At 50.2% G+C, this 21,895-nt stretch overlaps 1 protein-coding gene and 2 long non-coding RNA genes across 13 annotated transcripts in view; 2 read left to right on the forward strand and 1 right to left on the reverse strand.

Annotated features, from left to right (window-relative positions):
- The window catches only part of TM6SF1 (transmembrane 6 superfamily member 1), a 22,842-nt gene continuing 947 nt past the window's right edge, over positions 1–21,895 (reverse strand). Inside the window, exons 1-12 of one of the 8 annotated variants that reach the window (XM_073227202.1) lie at positions 18,127–18,253; positions 17,444–17,582; positions 16,781–16,884; positions 13,621–13,718; positions 11,769–11,872; positions 10,001–10,083; positions 9,269–9,390; positions 7,408–7,512; positions 5,538–5,630; positions 5,231–5,350; positions 4,919–5,044; positions 4,566–4,839 (exon numbers count right to left, since the gene is read on the reverse strand). In XM_073227202.1, the coding sequence (XP_073083303.1) occupies positions 4,738–4,839; positions 4,919–5,044; positions 5,231–5,350; positions 5,538–5,630; positions 7,408–7,512; positions 9,269–9,390; positions 10,001–10,083; positions 11,769–11,872; positions 13,621–13,718; positions 16,781–16,884; positions 17,444–17,463 (1,077 nt within the window). In that variant the 5' untranslated portion in view covers positions 17,464–17,582; positions 18,127–18,253 and the 3' untranslated portion in view covers positions 4,566–4,737. Of the gene's footprint in view, positions 210–4,565; positions 4,872–4,918; positions 5,045–5,230; positions 5,351–5,537; positions 5,631–7,407; positions 7,513–9,268; positions 9,391–10,000; positions 10,084–11,768; positions 11,873–13,620; positions 13,719–16,780; positions 16,885–17,443; positions 17,747–18,126; positions 18,254–21,895 lie in introns of those variants that run through there. The other 7 variants (XM_073227197.1, XM_073227196.1, XM_073227198.1 and 4 more) reach the window with 7 other exon arrangements.
- LOC118968723 (uncharacterized) lies at positions 7,508–9,281 on the forward strand. Its single transcript, XR_005056512.2, has 2 exons — positions 7,508–7,744; positions 8,636–9,281. It is a non-coding gene; the product is annotated as an uncharacterized lncRNA (long non-coding RNA).
- Positions 18,429–21,895, forward strand: part of LOC108388171 (uncharacterized) — a 24,788-nt gene continuing 21,321 nt past the window's right edge. Inside the window, exons 1-2 of one of the 4 annotated variants that reach the window (XR_012127200.1) lie at positions 18,429–20,369; positions 20,465–20,602. This is a non-coding gene — a long non-coding RNA (uncharacterized lncRNA). Of the gene's footprint in view, positions 20,603–21,895 lie in introns of all 4 variants that reach the window. The other 3 variants (XR_012127199.1, XR_012127197.1, XR_012127198.1) reach the window with 3 other exon arrangements.

The following is a 21,895-nucleotide window of genomic DNA, read 5'->3' on the forward strand; positions in this document are numbered from 1 at the left end:
AACATGGAATCATGTTTTTATTCAACTTTTTCATCTGCCTTTGTTTTTATGAAGAACTCTGGTTTGTAGATACAGCGATAGGCCAGGAGCTGAGGAAGAACTCCATATGCTATGTTTAATGCTAAAAAAAGGACTTTGGCTTCTTCAGGGACTCTGTAGACATAAGCAGTTCTAGCATGAAGAGAAGCACCGATGTGAGAAAACTGAGCCTGTTGAATTAAAAAAAGAAAAGAGGGTAAGCATGCATTTTGTGTTCAGTTGGAGGCACAGTCAGTTTTGAATGATTCATTCAGATCATGGTTCTGTGCCCTCGAAACCAGTACTTTCAGACAATCCGTAGACATAAGTATTTCATTGAATCTAAGGCCAGTCTTAATTTAACTGTTAAATAAAGCTCTCCTCCTTTAGTGTCGCTTTATCCTGCCAGCGCTTCTTCGACCTGTCTTGTGCCCCATACCGAACATTTGTAACTCAATTTAACAGGAGAATCTGAGTGAAATCTCCATTTTGTTCTGGTTTGCATTCTGGAGATCCCATATACAGACTCAGTTGTAGCCCACAAAATGCATTCCAATAAAAATAAAGGAAGTACAGTTTAGAAAGTTAAAATATTTTTAGCATTAAATATTTAAAGGACCTTGGCTTCATTCATTCCCTTCACCTCCTCCTGGCAGCAAGAGCTCAAAGCCCTTCAGTGTGTGTTTTTGTCTATCTGTTTATTCATACATTTGTTTTTTCTGCAACTTTAAAAATACTAGGGTGGTTCTGTTGAGGTTGTTACCAACTCAGGTAGGGGCATAGTTATAGAAGCTCTTTACAAAATGGCAAATGTGCATGCAGGCAACCTTATCAAGTCAAATGATAATTCAGAAGTACAGCTTGGCAGCATAACCTGAGTTTACAAAATGGAAAGGCAAGGGCTTCCCGTCTACATACATCCTTGTTCGGGACATACATTTAGAATGTGCGGTGGTCTTTTGATACTTTCCATAAGCACAGGGGAAAACTATTAGAAAGCCTTCCATGAGAGAATTTCTTCAGGGTCCTTGTGTCATTAAAATGCAACCCTGGAGTCTGCATTTTCATATATTACTGAAACTCAAGATATACATGAATAAAAGATTGGGAATCTAAATATACTGAGTGGGGAATTATTAGTTCATCAGTATCAAAACAGAGTTTAAAGATACTGCAATCTAAAGGCACATAAGAAACAAGAATGAATAAGTATTTTGTCTTAAAATGGGTTACCTTACACTTCCTTCCATATGAAATCAGTTTATTCTGCTAAGTGGATAACAGAAGAAAGTGTTACTTTGCACTTGACTTGACCTTGACAGGAAAAGGACAAGCTTTCATACACAGCGTGAGTTGGATTTGTATCAGTGATTGATATTCTATAGGCTACGTTTTTGCATATTACTGATACATTCTGGAGACCTCTGGTACAGTTCTGTTATGCTCTAGAGATAGAAATTACATTAGCATGGAGTGTCACCAAGGACCAACACTTGTGGGTTGTCTGGTGCACCTTTGCCTTGTGATCCTTGAGGTGCTGCGAGGGCTCTGCCCTCAAACACCTCCCTGGGCAGCTGTCCGAGCACTTCATCTCGGGGCTCCAGAGAGCCTGAGAGCAAAGGCATCTGAGAGGCTGCCCTGAGGAGCTGCTCCCGTGGCCATCCTAGGAACCTTGAGCAGGAGCTGGGCCTGTCACTCATTTTCCCTAGTGAGACAGCGTAATAGTGAGAGCCACGCAGAGGTCCACGGCTTATACTCCAGGCACAGTTCTCAGCCTTCATGTGCTCCTCGCTTAACCCTTCCAGCAGCTCTGAGAAAGTCGCTGTGACCACCTTGCTCTGCAGAGGAAATGGGCCTGGGCAGAGCAGCCAAGCCAAGGCCGGGATGGGGGCCAGTCTGCTGCCTCCGGAGCCCTTGCTCTTAATCACATTGTCTGTATTGGCTCTGGGCTTTTCTCTTAATGTTCAGTGATATTTTAGCAGAGAAGAATTCTTCAATTGATAGAAAATGCCAGTAAGTGGATCTAAGCAGCCTGTGACACTTTTCAAACTAGACTTGCAACTTTAATCCTGTGATAACTATTTGAGGTGAGATAAACGAGTATGAGTAAGTCCCCAGTGGAACTGTCGTGTAAAAAGTGTGCTCGTTTGGTTTGATTTGTTCACACTTTCTGATTGATCTGATTTCTGATGGCAGCAGGTTTCGCGGACTCCCATGTGGTCTGAGACCAGGGACTAACTATTTAGCATTTTCCATCGACGTCTACTGATCTGTGAGTTTTTCAAAGATTTTCTTAGGAAGTATATTCACTGGGTCTTCCACTAAGCGCAGGTTTTGATAAAGTTAGTGGGGTCATGAAGGCACAAGGCTTCTGAACTCGGAGTGGCAGATTCCACTAGTTCGGGGCACCAGGCAGGGCCGGAGTGCTTTCTGTGGCGCACGTCAGATGCCCTCCCAGGACGAGAATTCTCTTCAAAAGCAGGTATTCTTGCAGTAGAAGACCGAGCGCGTAACTGGCACTCAGTGTTCTCGTCGCATGCATCACTTTGTCACAGTATGACCTGTGACTTCTCCGTAGGCTGAACACACCGAACAGGTAGATAGTAAAGCCCAGCCAAAAGCCATGGGGTGTCAGACACACACGCTCAGATGACGCCGTCCTGCTGGGTTGGGAGAAACCTCCATCTGGCATTTACAGGATCCGGGCTGCAGCCTACGCTTCCTTGTCAAGTCGGGCAGTGATGGACGAGCTCTAGGATTCCCGCACGGCCCAGGGTCTGGCCGAAGCTGCCACGGCGGCTGCCGATCGCTCTGCTGTCCACATCGCCCTGTCCACAACTGCCTGGCTGGAGACTTGGCTTCACCGGCAGGTACAAGCCAGGCTTAGTTTTGCTTCTACAGGTTCAAGCACCCACTTGCCCCCAGGCTGTGACCTACCGAGCCTCCTGACTGCTGTGTGCCCACCAGGATTTCCTGCCTAGCTCTCCAGTTGTCTCCTGAGACTTCCTGGGTGCGGCAGCTGGCCCGGCGTCCTAGCTAGCTGATCACACTCAGTGTTCTGCCCTGGGGCCTGGACAGGGCAGACCAAGGCACATGGCATGCAGAGGAAGCCCAGCCGTGCAGGTACAGCCTACAGGTAATGAGTAGCTGTTGAACTCCAAGCGATCTACTCAAAAAAAGGACCAGTAAGGGTGGTGAATGGGAGGCCTCTCCATCTTGGCTCAGGAGAGTAAGGCAGGGAACCAGGCCCAGAACTCAAAAGCTAAGGTGCCCCCTGCCCTCTGACCTGCTGCACATTCCAACGGTTAACATGCGTCCTCAGCCTCAGCCCACTCAGCTGACCACAGATCCCGGTGCAGACGTCACTGCCCCCCACCCCACGAGGGCTCCCCAGCTCCTCTGTGCCACGTACGGGGTCTCACTTTGGGCTGTAGGGCTCTCCACGGAGTTTCTGCCTGTGGAGATGGATAACTGGAGAATATGGGCCTTGAGGTCAGACAGTTTCCTGCCCCTTTTCTGCCACTTAGTCACTTTGTGACCTTAGGAAGAAGTAACAAGCTGCCCTGAGCCTCAGCTTTTAAAAAACCTGTAGAGATAATGGCCATACGTTCGCTGCACCATTCGGAGGCACACGGAAGGGCCACATGGGTCGGCCTCCCTTGCGGTGGGGCTGGTGCCAGGCCTGGCTCTTGGAACCATGCGAGCTTTGCAAAAGCAAGAGACAGCTCAGTCGCGTGGGGCCACTGAGTATTTGCTACTCCCGCAGAGCAGAGCCTGCCTTTCCACAGGTGAGTAAAACAGCAAGTGAGGCGCGGGCAGCTCAGACCGGGGCAGTGGCTGGTGAGCTGCAACGAGTGGAGGAGCTGCGAGGCAGGAGACAACTCGCCCGACTCCACCATGGGCTGGGTGGCAGCTGAGGGAATATGGAGTGTTGTGAGTTTTCTGAGATTTTTACTTGAGCTGCTGGTTGCAAGGATGGGCTTTTCACAGAGGTGGGGGAATGGGAGGTGAGCTGGGGGGAGGATTGAGACTTTATTTTAGACGTTATATCTGAGATGCTGGTGAGACATGCAAGTGAAAAAACCAGAATTCACTGTAAGAGTCCAGGAACAGTCTGGGCTAATGACAAGAAACTGGAAGTCATCAGCTTATACTTGCTGTTGAAAGATGTGGAAATAAATATCCAAAACCAAGGCCTGAGAAATGAGGTCTTCAGAGGGCTGCCAAGAGGGTAAATATTAGTCCTCCTCCCTCAAGTCCCCCAAGGGCAGGACAAGAACCCTTGCTTCTGAAGGTTGCATCAACTCCTTTATGTTAGCACTCTGTTTCTGTGACTAAGGAGTACCCCGGATCAGAAGGACTCAGCCCGGTGTATCAACCCGTAAATGTAACAGTCTGCAGCCCCGTATAACAGTCTGCAGCCCCGTAAATCCAGCGCGTCTGTCTGCCATCACACGTACTGCGCCCTAAGTATAATTAACTGGCTAGAGTTGCTGGATGAACCGCATTTTTATGCCTGCTTGAAAAGAGCAAAATGAAGATAATGATTTTAAAAGATGAATTTTTTTCTTTATTTATAGTAAGTAAACAAAAATAATTTTCTTCCTTGTTCATCAGTTTTGTTTTGCTAGTTATCTGGTAAAAATGTACTTTGTGTGATAACGTAATTGCATAGATAGCTTCATTTCCAGTCCAGTGGAGTGAGCAGTCACCGAACACCTACTCTGGGCAGGGACTCGAGGCAGCAGCAGCAGGGGAGGAATGGAACGACAGGCCCTGCCTCTCGCAAGCAGCACTGTTTAAGCACCAGTTTCCATGGCTCTGTAAGGCATAGTATGCTGCAGTTCTGAAACCTTAAATTTTGATAGACATGTTAAAGATAGCAGCTTTCAATTCTTACTAGCCATGTTTTCCGAGACTGGGACGCAGCTCTGTAAACCAGGTACCTGCTGGGTATGCAACTTTGGACCAATCTTTTAACCTCACTGGGCCTCAGTTTCCTCCTCTGTATAACTGGATGGCACACCTACCAGATATTATGAGAATTAAATAAGTGCATATACAGAAATGTCTTCTTATAAACGAAAGCAAAAGGGGACAGTGTGTCTAATAGCCCCTTCCTACCCTAAAACTCCAAGCAGAGACGCTTCTCACATATTCAACAATGGCAGCCAAGCCCCCAGGACTCTGCAGTGGAGCAGGTTCTCAGTACCTGAGCTACACCTCCAGCATGCATCAGTGTTAGGTCAGGCATCCAGGAGCACCCAGGAACCGCCAAGCCATAAAGTGCAACCACATAGTAAGGGACAGAATAGAACAGATACGCCAGCATCTGTATTGAACAGAGAAATAATAGCAAATTTTCAGTTAAACTGGCCTGATGAAAAGCACAACAAATTTACGTTTGCATACTTGAAAATATGAATTCCTATTTCTGGCATGGGACCACATTTTCCCATATCTTAAAGAGAGAAAATTAATTTCAGGAAATTACTATTTAGACTTCATAACTACTTGACCTGGATTTTAGGATAAGCAGCAGGATCCTTTAAGTAGGGCTCTTGAAATTGTGTATAAAATCGGCAGAGCTCAGCTGGGCAATCCAGAGCAATCTAAGAACAAAAATGAATCCATTATAAAGATACGATCACATGTGGTTCTTACCTTTGCTGATCAGGTTAAACATGCCAGGTTTAGTCACAAGCTGCTTTGCTGTTTAGCAAAGACTGAATTGTAAAAGCTCATCAGTAAAAGGGAAAGAAAAATACTCTGCAGGTTTACTCTGAGGAGAGAGAGCAGGTGAGCAGGAAATGGAAACTAATGCCCTCTCCTTGGGCACTTTTCAAGTGTTCGGTTTAAGTATCTAGAGGTCATGAGCCAACACAGCTTGCTTAGATGACCAGCTTCCCGCTTCCTGGAAATAACTAGCCAGCTATTCCCTGCAGGAAGAAGTACATTTCTATACCTAACTCATTTTTCTATGCTTTGCAAGATTCAAAAATAGCATCTTCCTCGCCTCACAGAGTATTTGGCCTTCAGAGCAGTAAGGCAATAACGATTTGCAAGCAGGGTCCTCTTCTCTGAAGCACCTCCTGTGTCCACTTTGAAAAACAGAGCAGATTTTGCCACGGCAGACTCTAGGCCCCAGAACAGACAAAATGTCTCTCGCACATTAGGGGTCCCCACTGAGTCACCTCCTCAGGCATCATTCCTTATGTCCTTGGCCACCAGTGTCCCAGCTAGAAAACGTACATGAACACAGGCCAGTGGCAGAGCTGCTAAAAATGGGCCCCAACCCAAAAACCCATCAGCAAAGGTCCTCCCCGCTGCCTCCATGCACACGCCTTTCTCATGCACACAGAGGGGTGGCTGTGGCTCTGCAGGAACACAGCTGGGCCTTGTTTTTGTTCTTTTAACTTTGGGAGTCACAGCAGGCTAAACAGAACAGCCCGACTACTCCGGTCTGAGCAGAGCTTGTGGCCCTGCTTTCTCCTTTACTCCAATTACTGACTCTCCTCCAGGAAGGCCCTGACAATCCACAGATAGAGACAACTCCTAAGAGCCTCTCTGAACCCAGCCACAGGGTGTATTTCAAGGACCCCAAGACAATGAATCAGCTCCATCGGCTTAGGCTTGCCCCGCTGCTCCCCACCCGCTGGGCAATGCCAGCAGGCCTAGAACAGTTAGCAGTCATCCTGAGGCTGCGTGTAAGTGACCATGTCATTCTGGCTGCTCAATCTGGTTTCTGCTAAGAATTAATCATGAAACTAGGGCATTGTGAAGGATCATTTATCAGTACAGTAGTAACATGATCTCTTACTGAGTATAAGGGATAAGGCCTTCTACAAGTGTTTGATGTTTATTATCTTATTTAATCTTCAGAATGATACTATGAAGGGGGAGGTACTGTTACAGAGGAAGAAACTGAGGGTCAAAGAACTTAATTTTTCCAAGGCCACACAACTAGTAAATGGCCAGGATTCTAACTCCTTTCTCTGGCACCTTCCCCCATGCTGTCCACCTACTCCTGAGAACACATGGCTGCTCTGTGCCAGTTTTATTGGAGCCTTGAGCTATCATTCTTACCAATTTAAATTTGAATCAGAAACTTCAAGGAACCAAAAAAATGAGATGGATGCCTAATTTTTCAGCTGCCCTAAAATAGGAGAAGGAAGAATTGATCCAAGGACCTGAGAGGGGTGACATGAAGCAGCCCAGAATGGACTGCCCCCTCGGAAGGGGAGGTCTGGGGCCGACCTGGGTAGGAGACTGGTAGGAGCAGGTCCTGGCCTCCGGGCTCCAATGGGAGGAATATTTTGTCAGTGTACTGGCAAGTCTGATTTTTTTTAATACTTATTTTTCAATGCTATTTTGATCTCTCATACTTACCAAGCCTCTAAACAGGCAAAATCCAGTTGCCAGGAGAAGACACAGGACCAGTGTTAAATCACAGGGCCTTCTCAGCAGGTCCTTCGCCTGGACTTCTTGAACGACCTAGAAGAGACTTTATAACCAGTGAGCAGGCCCAAAGTACCAAGGAAGAATCGGAGACCAACTGAGACACAAGTGCCGTGATGATGGTGATGAATTTTGAAGATTCAAGGTTCGGATCATAACCTACTCACCATGGAGCTTACAGAAAATCCCTCCCCCTTGTGGCTGTTCCAGTTGCCACCTCTGAGTAAGGAGGTCGGGCCAGGTGATCTTGAAGGGCCCTTCTCGCTCTGTGAGTCTGTGCTTTTTTCTTGAAATACCATTTTTGTGATAATAAATGTAAGATACACTCATTTAAAAGTGTAAAGCATAGACCCATCACACTACTATTGACAGCTGCTGTATTTTTTGAAGGGCTCTCTAGTTTACATTTATTTTTCACAAAATTAGGACTTAATGTATAAATAATTTTGTATTTATTCTTTCAACACTCAACCTCTACCAATATTATAAACACTTTTCCACATTATTAAAAAACTTCTGAAACTTAGTATCATGTGGAAACGCCATATTTTAGCTATTTTCCCACTGCTGGACATTAAGGCATTTTCACTGTTACGTTTAGTGTGATGTGAGCGCTCTGGACATAAATCTTTGACAGCATCTTTCTGATGATTTTATTAGAATATGACCCGAGCGATGGAGTTTCTAGGTTAAAGGGTTAAATTTATTTGATTGATAACATTGCCAAATTGCTTTGCAAAGCAATTCTGATTGTTACCAGCACTGTGTGACAATGTCCATTTCTCTATGGCCATCACTGTGTTTTAACATTTAAAAATAATAATAATGAACTGTTCTATGTGTCTAATGACATAAGCCCTCTGATTATTTTTTTAATGCATATTTTTTAATGTTACCTCAATCTGCTAACACACTGACCAGGGGTGTTAAAGGAGCGGAGCCGGACCAGGGTTATGGTGACTGTCAGCTTCTTTTTTTTTTTAACTACCACTTCCTTCCTCAAAAGGATATAAGGGAGTAAAACTGTCAGTATGCCAACCTGAGTTTACACAGTCGTGTGTAAATGTTTACAATGAAGCGTTTGTGAATTAAAATGTACTTTAGTGAATTCTACTGTAAATCTTTGTAAAATGAAAAATCATGTTCTGGTTATCTCCAGTAATTCACATCTTCATATATCAGTTTTGCTGAAAGGATCTAATGCCTATAAAAGGAAGAGAAACTTGAGAAATGTGTCACAGTAGCTTAGAAATGAAGACCTTAACGGAGTACCTCCCCAGCCAGTACTGTTTCACCTTGACCACCTTGGCTGTGAATGGGAGGGAGGTGTCTCAGAAGACATCTGCAGCCAGTCTCCATGTGCCTGGATCGCTTGGTAACCAGATTCTACGGCTGTGTGTGCTACCTTGAAGAGCAGTATCTCTCCAGCCTCCCCTCGGAGCAGTGAATGCACAGGTATCTCTGAAGGACGCGTGCTGGTGCTCACACTGCAGGCCACTAAAGGCCCGACCACCGCCCACTCAGCACATCCATGCAGAGTCTGATGGGAGGAGCCAGTGTGCCCGGCGGCACAGGAGGTTCCGAAAAGCAGGCCTCACCCATCGGAGCAGACGTATCCAGACAGACACACCGCTGTGGCCCCGGGGACTAAGGGGACCGATGCTACAGACTCAGCACAGTTACACCGACAGATCCCCCTGAGCTCCCCGGATTCACGGTCCCGTTCAGGAGCCAGTGAGTGAGTGAGCCCTTGGAGTTTGCAAACAGGTTAAATTTAACTTAATAAAATCACCTTTGAGGGATAATTGTAACTTTCTGAAGACTGATTATAGATTCTGAAACCAGCCCAGACCGGAAGACAAGTGTAAGGTACGCTTAGGAAAAAGGCAGGACAAATGCGCGTTCCGTACTTCCCTGTTAGAGAGAGAGAGACAAAGTCAAAGTCTGCCAAAAACTTACGCAAATGCGGTGACATGTAGGACACCTCCCCATCTCAAGTCATCTAAAATTTTGCTGTGGACCAGACAATATTATTAATGAGACCAAAAAAAGGTCAATTTTAAACTATTATGTGTTCATAGACATGTCCTATCTACAGTATTTTAGTATATTTAATATACTAATTTCTTGCATGCATAAGTGAGCTTTTACATTAGCTTTCAAGAGTCTTAATCTGTAAGTACATCTATCAGTGTCCCACAGTGTGTCAAGAATTATATATAATACAAAGAGTTAAGAAGTATTTGCCCACTAAACATAGCCACAAACATAATATTTATCCCTTCTAAATCTAAGTCAGGAATCACTGATATTAGACTGTCTAATGTTCAATGTATGTTTCTGAAAATTGCTCAAAAGCATTTCTTAAAATGTGAGATTAAGGAGGAGAAGAACAATTCCGCAGAACAGTCTTTTGGAAAGCTTGGAATTTCTTGGTTCTATTGCAACCAAAATAGCTTCTCTATTTAAAAATAATCCCCATTGTTCCAGAAAAAAGAAAGTGGATTTTAAGATAGTGCCTTACCTACAATGTTTCCTGGCACAAAAACAACAATGCTCATAATAATAGAGCCAAACCAATACAGGCCAATGGTTCTGTAACTTTCCCTGTAATGAAAAAAATCTTTGCTTAGTGCACTTGTGTAAGAATGCTATTAGCAAAAGATGACCCACAGTATTACCTTTATTCTAACTAGTAAAGTACATGGATCAAAACTTACTGAGTCCAGAGTGTGAAATCAACCACAAAGAACCCTAGTGATCAAAATCCCTTTCCGTGCGATGCACTACAGACCCCTCTGGGTGTCCTCCTGACTAGGAATTACACTTCTACCCTGATCGTCTCTTAAACTGCAGCATGGCCGTCCTTGGCCAAGGGGTCCTGCATTTCACCATTATGTGTGAGACTCGCAGCATGAAGGGAAAAGGTGGTTCAAGAAAGGAAGGAAATCAGATCCACATTGTAAATCATTGTAAGTATGAGTAATGGGATGTTAAATGAACTCTCCCTGGAGTCACTGAATTCTGGCCAAAGCCCCAAAGATGAATATGAGTGACATGCACCCCATGTTCTGAAGGATCTGCTATACACCCCCATCAATCTTCTTAATAGGCCATGTTGGCAAAAAGCTTTTGCAGCTGATGACCCCCCTCCAAAAGGGGCTGTGAGATGTTAGAAGGAGGGTCTCTGAAGGGACCGGAAGTGAAGAATACCATGGGCTTCCTGTCCTGCCCCACCCCCCAGGCCAATTGCTGCACACTCAGGAGGCTGGTGGGAATGTCAGCACAGACAGCTACTTCCCCAGCTGGGTGCTGACTGAGCATGTCCCGGCAGCCTCCAAGCAGAGCCCAGCCATCCTCAGAAGTACCTGATGTGTTCCCTAGGACTTGGGGATGTTGGTGAAGCGAGAGGCTCGTACCTGTAAAGGGCCAGCAATGAGCTGGAGCTGTCCTTGAGTTCGTGTTTTGGCAGCAGAGGAGGTGGGGGTAAGGGGGACAGGCAGCTGTTCAAGCTGAATTTCAGCCTTGTAAGGGCAAGAATGCATCACCTCCAACCTGGAGCCAAGGGGAAGCCTGGGAAGGTAGCTGGGCTTGAGACATCCTGAAAGGGTCCCGCCCCAAAGGGTGTGCCTTCTGGGTTACAGGGACGCCAGCGGAAGGCAGCTGCGGTGTGTGCCGTGGGCAGGGAGGCCAAGCACATTGGGCTGGAGAGAGCTCCGATTGCCTCAGGGCCTGGTGCAGAGCAGAGGCTCCCCTGACAGCCATCTTAAAGAACCACACATGGGCCCCACCAGACAGACCTGCACACTCCAGTAGAGGGGGCCGATCCCCAGAAAGCCAATCATCACATAAGACCCGGGCCTCCTCAAGCCTCGTGCGCGTACACGCAGGCCCCCAGAGGAGCCCGCTGGAGTTAAGAAGGGGCGAAAGGACAGACCACGCACCCCTAAGCCCCTGCACCTGTGCTGGGGAAAGAGAGCTTTGACCTGAAATAAGCTTGAAGTTTTGAATTAGGATGTGACGAGCTTTAATTCTGGAAGTGAGACTTCTTATAAAAGGACATAATCAGGGAGCAAGGGGGGTGCCCGAGCTGCCGTCCCGGCCGGGGATGATCCGAAGGGACACGAACAAGGTGGTGAAGCAGAGGGCACAGAGCCACGTCTAAGTTTCCCTGCAGCCTGTGTTCACGACCTCACATCCCTGCTTGTATATTTGCCCCTACACGTGGCCTCCTTACATACATGCTTATGGCAGTAACGTGGCAGAGGCACGCGCGGGGCGGGCTGACTTACTCCCATGCAATGGCTGCCACCATCACCAGGTACATCAGGTAATGAGCAGAGCCATCCCAGTAGCAGATCATGTGCCCGTGGGCAGTGTTCAGATACGGTTCGCCCTAAGGAAAAATTAAAAGGTGCATTTTAAATAGGGCTCAAACATTTCAGTGCAGAACAGCAGAACCAACTTGTGTTTGTCCGCTGAAATAAACCACACCCAGGCCCCCAGGACCAGCCCCACACAGCCCCCCGCGCCGCCTCTCTCCTCTCCTGCCAAGTGCAGTCATGAGGCCTGGCTCCCAACACGTGGCTCTTCTGCTCAAAGCCCTCCTGAAACTTGTGCCTGGAGGACCAGGTCCCCCGCCTCTGCAGCAGCCCCGTGGCTACATACCACCCCTTCTCATACCCTTCCTGCCTCCCTGCTTGCCCCCCTCTCCAGCCCTCTCTGGAGCCACCTCCGCCCTAGACCCTCCCTCCTCTGGACTCTGGCCCCTGCCCTCGGGTTTTCCTTCCGCCTCTCCCAGTCCACGTAAAGGCTTCTCTTCGGGCCTCCGCTGCCTCATCTCTTCCTCGTCCTGGGCAATCTCCTCTCCTCCCGGACCTTCAGGGGCCAACTCCGCTCAGATGGCCCCAGGAACCACCCTCAGAGCTCAAACTCTGCAAGGCCCTACCAGCTGGGACGTCTGCCAGGAGGTCCCTCAACCACCTCAAGCTGCACATGTTCCTAGATGAAGTCAGCGTCACCCCTGCAAACCCGCGCCCCAGGCTGGTGGCAGGGAGACACCCCATTCCACAGCCCGAAGCTCTTGCCCAGCTCACCCTGGTCCTTGGAATATCCCCTCCTCCCTAGCTACCTGGAAACTGTTTATCATCCACAGCCATCGCCACTTTAAAAGCTAGAGTAGTGTCCCCAACTCAAGAACACCCAGTCAGCCCCTCGCTGTGGACGGGGTGCCTTGTGCGGGCCCGTCACTGCACGGAGGACAATGCCACCTTCCTGCCACATTAGCTCCTGGGACGGGGAAGCAAGTCTTATGACCCCAGAGCCTACTTCAACAAGCATCTGGAAGTGCATCTCTCTTCTCCTCCCTGTCTGGCTTAATAACGTCAGCATTCTCCCCCAAGCAGGACACGGGGCATCATCTTAGACCCCGATCTCCACGTCACCCCAGCTCATCCCCACGTCCTGTTCGTTCCAGCCACTCAATTCTCCGCCTCCTCCAGGCCATCCTTGTGCCCTTGCTGGCCCTGCAGAAGCCTCCTGACTGCTGTCCCAGCTCATGGCACCGACCCTTCCCTTCCAGCCCACCTGTTCCCTGACTTAACCTCGACCCTAACATAGGGGGGTAGCCCCAAACTCTGAAACAGATGAAGACTACGCTTCAGCTCTGCTCCTGATTTCCTGTGTGACTCTGAGTAAATGACTTAGTCTCTCGGGCTGGATTCACCACACCATAAAATGAGAAAATAGGACTAGCTCTCAGGTGTGACGGGGGATGGCGGTGGAGGGTGTCCTTACAATCAAATGTCTTCCTTAAGTGCCTCCATTTTTGGTACTGCACACATGTAAGACTGGACCTTGAGACATAGTGACATTTTAATAATAACAGACGCAAATGCTAACTTCATTCACACTGCTTCATTCAAATTGAACACAGTGAAGGAGTGTAAGAGTGAGCCTCCTATGAACTGACCCTGAGTTTCTGCCTCACTGTCCATGTGAGTAACCAGCCCTTGTCTATGGCCATAAATGAAATACCACGTGTCTACCTGCTTCCACTAAACGAAAGGATTTCATCTCTGAACAGCGTGGCTTGCACTGCTGGCCCTTTGGTTTAAGGCTCAGAGTCACTAAGCGATCCCATACCTCTCTCAGGTAGTGTGTCATGAACCCGTCAATGATTCCGTCCTGTTCCAGTCCTATGATGAGGTTCACCACGCTGGTAAATCCAAAAACCGCATACACTAGAGCGAAAGAAGCAAGTAGAAAAAGCAGTAGCTCGGAGACTGAGTAACGGCTTGGCATTTGCCCGAACAGTGGCATGTTTTTAATGTTTTCCAGAGGAGACCGTGCATGTCGTCAGCATGGACTAACAGAATGTACCCCCTGTCCACATGGCAAATCCCTACCTGACATGAATCATGCATCACTGCCAAGTGCTCTCACCGAGGGACACCCCAGGGCTACAAGTGACAAGCTCACCCACTGTCACCCACTAACTGTCCAGAGAATTCTGCCAGGCCACTGCTGCCCTTTCTCCACTCTCCCACAAGTGGCTGCCTAGGGCCACACCTGCATCCCACCTGGACTGTGGAACAGAACCAGTAACTGGTGGCCGAGGGAGCACAAGGTGACCATGTTTCAGATAATGGCTCAGAGGAGTGAATTCATCCCGGTGATCACCAGGCAGGCCAGCTCACAGTGTGTCCAACACGTGTGCCCAGCTCCACACTGAGAATCCTAAAGACAGATGGTTGATGTGCAAGTGACAATGGCTTTAAGTGGAAAAGCAATGATTTTTAAAAGTAGATGTGAGATGGGACAATTGAATATCAAAGAAGGAAAGCCCTAGCACCTTAGAGAGTTTTACTAGGGTTGTGAGAATCTCCTAAGTGGGCTTAAACCCGCTTAGCAACAAACAGGTAAGAATAATACTTTTTAAGCAGCAAGTGATCAAATTTAATGCATGCTAGTTTGTCAGTAAAGCTACATTTTCAAGCTATAACAAACTGGTGTCTGAAACTAAGTGATGTGCACGGACAGTAAAAAATCAGCTGGTAGACATAAGAAAAGCTGTAAGAAAAGAAATAGTGGGTAGGTGGATTCACAGAGAAGGCAGCCGCCTTGCCCGGAGCCTGCAGCCAGCAGCACAGTGTCTCCCAGGAGCAGGGGATCTGTGGACCTGCCGCCTGTGCCTCGTGCAGGCCTCGGGTCCAGATCTCCCGGCAGTGGTCAGCCATCGTGTCTCCCAGGACAGGAGCGTTCAGCACATGATCAGTCAGATGTTCCACCAACAATAACTGAGGCGGACAGCAGTGTCAGCCTCGAGGTCAGACCCCTCGCCCTGAGGCCGTGACTCAGGACAGGGCTGGGGTGCAGGAGCAAGGGGGCTCAAGTCTGGGGAGCCCAGAGAGGTGAGTGCAGCTAGGCATGGACTCCACGGAGCAGGGAGGTGGGGGAGGCCCGCAGCAGGAGAGCAGCCTGCGAAGGACGAAGGACGCAGGGGCCAGATCAAAGGCAGGTGGTGTGGGGCAGGACAAAGGGCCCGGGCCTTGTACTCAGGCCTGCCCTGCTACTGACTGGCTGTCAGCCCTGGGGCTAGTCTCATCATTTCTTGAAACTCTAGAATTTCTATATGCAAATTAGGAGAAACGAGTTACTCATAATTCTTTCTCTCCCCACTTTTGCCACGGTCCACCATGGCAGAGAATACTCCCAGAGCCATCAGGGACGCACTCGGCCACATGGCCTGCTTTGACCAGTAGCATACATGGGGAAGTGACAGCCGCCGGCTCCAAGTCAAGGCCTTATGTGGCATCGCTCTTTGCCTGCTAGCCCCTCTTGTGCGCCTGTATCTCCCGGGAAGGGCACGTCCTATGGGATCGCTGGTCCCGGAACAAGGACACAGTGAGCAGCCCTGAGCCTGGCCCACAGCCCAAAGCGGAGCAGCCCTAGCCAGCCTGCAGACCTGAGAGCAAGGGAAGTAAATGACTGGAGCCAAGATGTGGAAACAACCAGAGGGAAGGATAAGGAGGTGTGGCACACATACACTGTGCGTGCAGTCCAGCCACACTGAAGAAAGCGGTCAGCCTTTTGCGACCACAAGGGTGGACCTCAAGCCACTACACAGAAATAGGTCAGACGGAGAAAGGCAAGTACTGCCTGATCTCACCTACAAAGCTGAACTCTGAAAAGCAGAGTGGGACGGGGGTCGCCGGGGGCTGGGCGGGTGGGGAGATGGGGAGATGTTATCCCAGGGCACAGACTCCATTGCAAGAGGACTCAGTGTTGGGAGCTAATGTGCAGCGTGGTGATACACTTAGCAGTGCCGCGCTGGGTACTTGAAAGGTGCTAAGAGAACAGATCTTATATTTTTCCACCACACACACAGACGGTAACTCTGTGAGGTGAAGGACTTCAAGGAGAATCACCCAACTGCAATGATGGTTTCAGAATCCATCTGTGTACCAAATCACCATGGCCTGTGTCATAGACTTACACATTATATGTCATTACAGCTCAATAAAGCTGGGGGTGGAAAGAAAAGAAACGTTGGTCGCCAGAGTTCCCCAAGATCTGGGAGTGTCCGATATGCCATGTTATTGTTGCAGAAACTAAAGAAACGCAGTGCACAGCCAAGCTCCTGGCAGGAGACGCGCTGGAAGATGAGTGAGGCCTTGCTCGAGGCAGCACCCCACAGGGAAGGGCACGGCCATGGGGTCAGTGCCTTCCTCTGGCTCTGTGACCTGACCGTGCTTCCCAGCGTCTCTGGGCCAGCATCTGCATCTGGCGGCGGAGGGTGCGTGTGACGGGGCTCCGTGCCCAGAGCCACACCAGGCGCTCAGTAGGTGCTCCACCGTGGCGGTTTTATTTACTTAATGCGCATAGGTATTGGCCAGGCACTAGTTTAACTACTTCACAAATACCATTTAATGTTTGTACCAACCCTCTGTGCTAAATTCTATTATTTTCCCCACGATGTAAACATGCAGGCTGACTCTCCGCACAGTTAAGCTCCACGCCAGGTGGAGGGGCTGCAAGCAGCAGGCGAAGGCGGAAGCCCAGGAAGGAGCTGGTACCAGAGTCAAGGTCAGAGGGAAGAGCATGCCGGGGGCAGGGGTGGGGAGGCGGAGGGCATCGGGCCCACCTGGCGTGACATTCTCCAGGGCCCAGCATGGAGATGAGGGCTCTTCCCGGTGTCCCCCCCAGAGGTCTCCGTGCTCCCTAAGCGCACAGGCCGAGTGGCAGGTGCCCAAGTGCTGTGCTATTGAATGGACACAAACGGTCTCTCCCCCAGAACACGTACCATAGAACAGTGGGTCCCGGGGTGGTCTTCTCTTGACGAGGACACGAGCCGCCAGGGCCACCAGGAGCAGGATGAGGGCAGCAGCCCCTACGACTGTCCAGGAACTGCAACGACCAGAACAGGGAGGTGGTCACTTATCAAAAGAAACATGTTGTTGCCTGGAATTTCCTGGCTCTTGAATTCACTTGGTCCCAGCTCTGCCGCTGCCTACAGCCCGGGCACCTTGGAGTGAATGAAGTTTATCTGCAGCATGGTGGGCGCCCTGGGCCACCCCTGCGACTTTCAGGGGCTGGAGCCACCAGGTCCACACCCTCTTCTCCTCCTGCCCACCGCGTAGACAATGTGCCTGGGTGCTCTCTCCCCCATCCCGGACCCCGCCCCTGACACAGCCGCTGTCCCACCGCCTCCACCTGCCCACACCTCCAAGTCCTGTTCCCCGTGGCCAACAGGCCTAACCCTCAGACCTGCCCCTCCCTCAGGGCCAGCCAGAAACTCTCAGACGGAGCTCCAGGGACTTGCTGGGGTCACAGCCACACACCCTACAGGAGGACAAGGAGGAAGGGCCATGGGCCGTGCGCATGATCAGAGGGGCCAAAGGACAAGGCCAGTCCAAAGGAGAGCCCCCTGAACCTGAGGCCAGAATGAAGCCAGCCCCGACCTCACCTGGGCCAGCGGGCCAGCATCCGTCCCCACAGCCCGGACACCGAGGCGAGGCCAGGTTGGGCACAGCCGGCAGACTTTCTCCCGGAAGGGGCATGGCACCCAGGAGGCCAGGGCCAAGGGCCCTCCTCAGCGGGACAGCCTAGGGCACGAGGCAGCGTGGAGTGAACCTGCATTCCATGCCTCCTCTGCACTAACTGTGTGACCTTTGGAAGGTCGTATCATTTCATCATCTGTTTATTGATTACCTGAAAAGCATAATGAGGAAAAAAGTCTATCACGCACCCCTATGAGCAACGCCCTGTGGACGAACGAGTGGTCCCTGCCGTGTGGAAGGACCCAGCTCAGTGGGCTCTGGGCGTGCTCACACAGGGTCACCACCGGTCCTGCAGATTTTCATACCTCCAGCACTGACAGGGATTCTGGTTCAGGACAAAGTACCCCTGGCCCACCCCAGTGGCTGCTTCTCCGGGCCTCCCAAAGCCCTGGAGAGCTGCCACAGTGCCTCTCCTCAGCCCAAGCCCTCCACACGCCCACAGCCCATCACGAGGACTTCAGTGTTATTTGCCTTTGTCCTGTGCCCTGGCACTTCTGGAAAACACCCCTCTCAGTCATTGGTTCCACAGCCCACCCTCACCTGCCAACAGCTGAGGGACACGCTCGTGCTTAAAGTTCACTCCATATACCTGAGGTTGGAATGGGTGCTAGGCACCAGCCGGAAATCTGCCCCCAGTGTCAGGTCAGTCTGGAAGGGATCCCTCCAACTTGCGGGTAGATGGGCCCCACCGAGGCTGGCCACAGGTGCAGGAAAGCTGTGTTCTCAGCACCTGACCCCAGGCCACACACTGAACTGGGGAGAGGGCTCTAGGCGACCGCAGCACCAGGAGTTCCAAATGCCACCCTAGACCTACAGAATCAAAATTCTTTGGAAGTGGGTCGTGGGAATATGCAACTTTGTTCACGATGCCTGGCTGAGTGTGATGCAGGACGTCTACCTCGGGACCTCTGCCGAAGTGTACAAGACTGGATGGAGGGGTGAGGGAGAGAAGGAGGCGTAAAGGAAGCAAGGAAGGAGAAGTGGATGGATACGTGGTGGGTGGATGGACAGATGGATGTGAATAGTGTATGGTGCATGGATAGATGGATGGTTGACTGGTGGATGGTGGATGGATAGATGGATGGTGGACGGAGGACACAGTTACTATAAGAACAAGGATGATGTTCCTAAAGTATGGCAGAATATATTTATAAATGACATATCTGATAAGGGATTAACATCCAAAGTATATAAAGAACTCACAGGCCTCAGCACCCAAAAAGCAAATAACCCTATTAAAAAAAGGTCTGGTGGGAGGAAGCTTCAACTAATTCAGCTAATAATTCCAGCCTCCCTGAACCCCAGCTGTGCGCAAGGCCCGTGCTGGGCAGAACAATACCAAGGTGAGCTCTGGCCTGGGGAGGTGAGTTCTGACCACTGGACCGTAATTCTCACGGGACAGAGGATATGAACAGACACTTCTCCAAAGAAGAAATTCAGACAACCAACAGATACATGAAAAGATGCTCCACATCGCTAATTAACAGGGAAATGCAAAGTAAAACCACAATGACATACCACCTCACACCAGTAGGGAACCCTCCTACGCTGCTGGTGGGAATGTAAGCTAGTTCAACCATTGTGGAAAGCAGTATGGAGGTTCCTCAAAAAACTCGAAATAGAAATACCATTTGACCTGGGAATCCCACTCCTAGGAATTTATCAAAAGAAAACAAGTTCTTAGATTCAAAAAGACATGTATATGCACCCCTATGTTAATTGCAGTACTATTTACAATAGCCAAGATATGGAAGCAACCTAAGTGTCCATCAGTAGATGAATGGATAAAGAAGATGTGGTACATATACACAATGGAATACTATGCAGCCATAAGAAAGAAACAAATCCTCCCATTTGCAACAACATGGATGGAGCTGGAGGGTATTATGCTTAATGAAATAAGCCAGGTGGAGAAAGACAAGTACAAATGATTTCCCTCATCTGTGGAGTATAAGAACAAAGAAAAAAACTGAAGGAACAAAACAGCAGCAGAATCACAGAACCCAAGAAGGGACTAGTAATTACCAAAGGGGAGGGGTCGGGGAGGGTGGGTGGGGAGGGAGGGAGAAGGGGATTGTGGGGTACCATGATTGGTGCACATGGTGTGTGTGGGTCACGGGGAAGACAGTGTAGCTCATAGACAGACAGGGACTCTGTGGCATCTTACTACACTGATGGACAGTGACTACAATGGGGTATGGGGGGGACTCGGTAAAAAGGGTGAATGTAGTAACCACATTGGTTTTCTTGTGAAACCTTCATAAGAGTGTATATCAATGATACCTTAATAAAAAAAAAAAAAAAAGGCGAGGAGGACGTGTTGGTGTCCAGGTGAGAGACTGAAAGAGCAAGTTGCCCGTGGTGCACATCACGGTGCTGCGGAATCCTCCGGGAGGGAGGGGCCAGAGGAGAGGCTCGTGCAGGGAGCTCACTGGGTCAGGGACATGGTGCTCGGCTGACAGAGGCCGACAAGAGCAAGGACATCAGGTGTGCTGTGTAAGCTGACAGGCGCTGTACTCAGCCTGAGGCAGGTGGTGGCCAGGGGACAACCCCTACCCCCGCTCCAATCAAGGACGGAGGCTCCGTCACCCAGTGGGGCCCCTCCGGAGCCCGAGAGCGCAGTGTGGTCGGGCCACCATGTCCTCTCACACTGTCCACCTCCAGGGGGAGAGCACAGAATGAAGGGAATCTGGGACGGCAGATCATCTGTCTCCTGCTGACAGTCAAGTACAGGATCTGCTCAGAACAGGGAGAGACCCAGCAGGGACTTGGGTGGGGGGATGCATAAGGGCTACGACTAACGCAAGGGGAAGAAGGGCAATCTGGAGACGGGTATGGGTGTGAGCTGTGTGTGCGTGTGCGCGTGTGTGCATGTGTGTGTAACCCTACCTGACTCCTCAACCTAATTCACTCTTTATATTTTTCAGGCTTCCATAAAAGGTCTGGTGGGAGGAAGCTTCAACTAATTCAGCTAATCCCAACTAATTCCAGCCTCCCTGAACCCCAGCTGTGCGCAAGGCCCGTGCTGGGCAGAACAATACCAAGGTGAGCTCCGGCCTGGGGAGGTGAGTTCTGACCACTGGACCGTAATTCTCACGGGACAAGCGCGATACAAGGGGGCTCCGAGGCGGCGAGGTTCGTCTACTTGAGCGAGGGTCTGGAAGAGGAAACTGCGGCATTTCACTCCAGGCTTTAACAGTCAGCGACAAGGGAAGACGGCGTCCCAGCCAATGGGAACTGCGTGAGCGACAGCAGAGGGGCCGGATGGGGGTGGTGCCGAAGCACAAGCATGGGGGGCTGGGCCGGGGGCTCCTGGGGGGCGCTGGCCGGGGTCCGGGTCAGAGAGGAACGGTGCAGGGGGACTGGCAGGAGGGACAGGTGCTAGCGCAGCCCTGGACTCACGGGGAGGAGGACAATGGGAGGGAGTAGGGAAAAAGAGGGAGGAGTCAAAGACCACTGGGCTTTTAGCCTGCAGGAGGATGGGAAGAATGGTTGGAACCAATTATTGGAAACTCTGCAGGGCTTAGCCATGTGCTCAGTAATGCACAGCAATACATAATTCAGTATGTACTCTAGTGCCGTCACCATCCTCCCTGTGGCTGAGGCCAAAACCTCAGAGTCATCCCGGGGTCGTCTCCACACCACACAGCCCCCCAGTGAGCTGCTTTGCACCCCCTCCAAAGGAGCCCCACGCCAGCCCTTTCCCTCTCCCTGCGTGGGTTCCCTGTTCCTCCACCTGGAAGGCTCTGTCCCCAGATCTTCCAGTGGCCACGTCCTACAGCTTGTATCACCTCCTCCAAGAAGCCTTCCCGGACCAGCAGTCCCCTTCCTATTTCACTCTCTCATGTCATCTATTTTATTTGTCTTTGTTCTCAGCACACCTCCCTTCCCTCCATCCTTTTCTGGCTCATTCATGGCTGGTCCCCAGCACTTGGCACAGTGCCAAGCACAGAGACCATGCTTCATAATTGTTTGTTGAACTGCCCGTAATGCCATTTTAGAAGTGCAGGGTCCCCATGCACTGTCTTCACAAACATGTGACATTCCCTCCCCAGAGTTGCTTCATCCAGGAGCAGTGCCCCAGGACTGGGTCAGACCAAGGGCACACACGGCCCTGGGCCTGGGGAGCATGCAGGAGGGACGGGTGCCCCCTGAATAAGGCTGTCAGCAAGTGGCGGCCCCAGCACGGAGGGGAGGAAGTCACCACCCTGTGAGCACACGCCCCTCTGCAGTCTGGAGGGGTTTGCAGGGTACAGGCTGATGCAATTTCCTTAGCACCAACCGCAGTTGGAAACCCAACGGGTTCCTTCCTCCTCCCTCGGGGCAGCAAGGAGTGGTAGCAGGCGAGGGGACAGGCA

This window comes from Manis javanica, chromosome 18, assembly GCF_040802235.1.
Source record: "Manis javanica isolate MJ-LG chromosome 18, MJ_LKY, whole genome shotgun sequence".
NCBI lineage: Eukaryota > Metazoa > Chordata > Mammalia > Pholidota > Manidae > Manis > Manis javanica.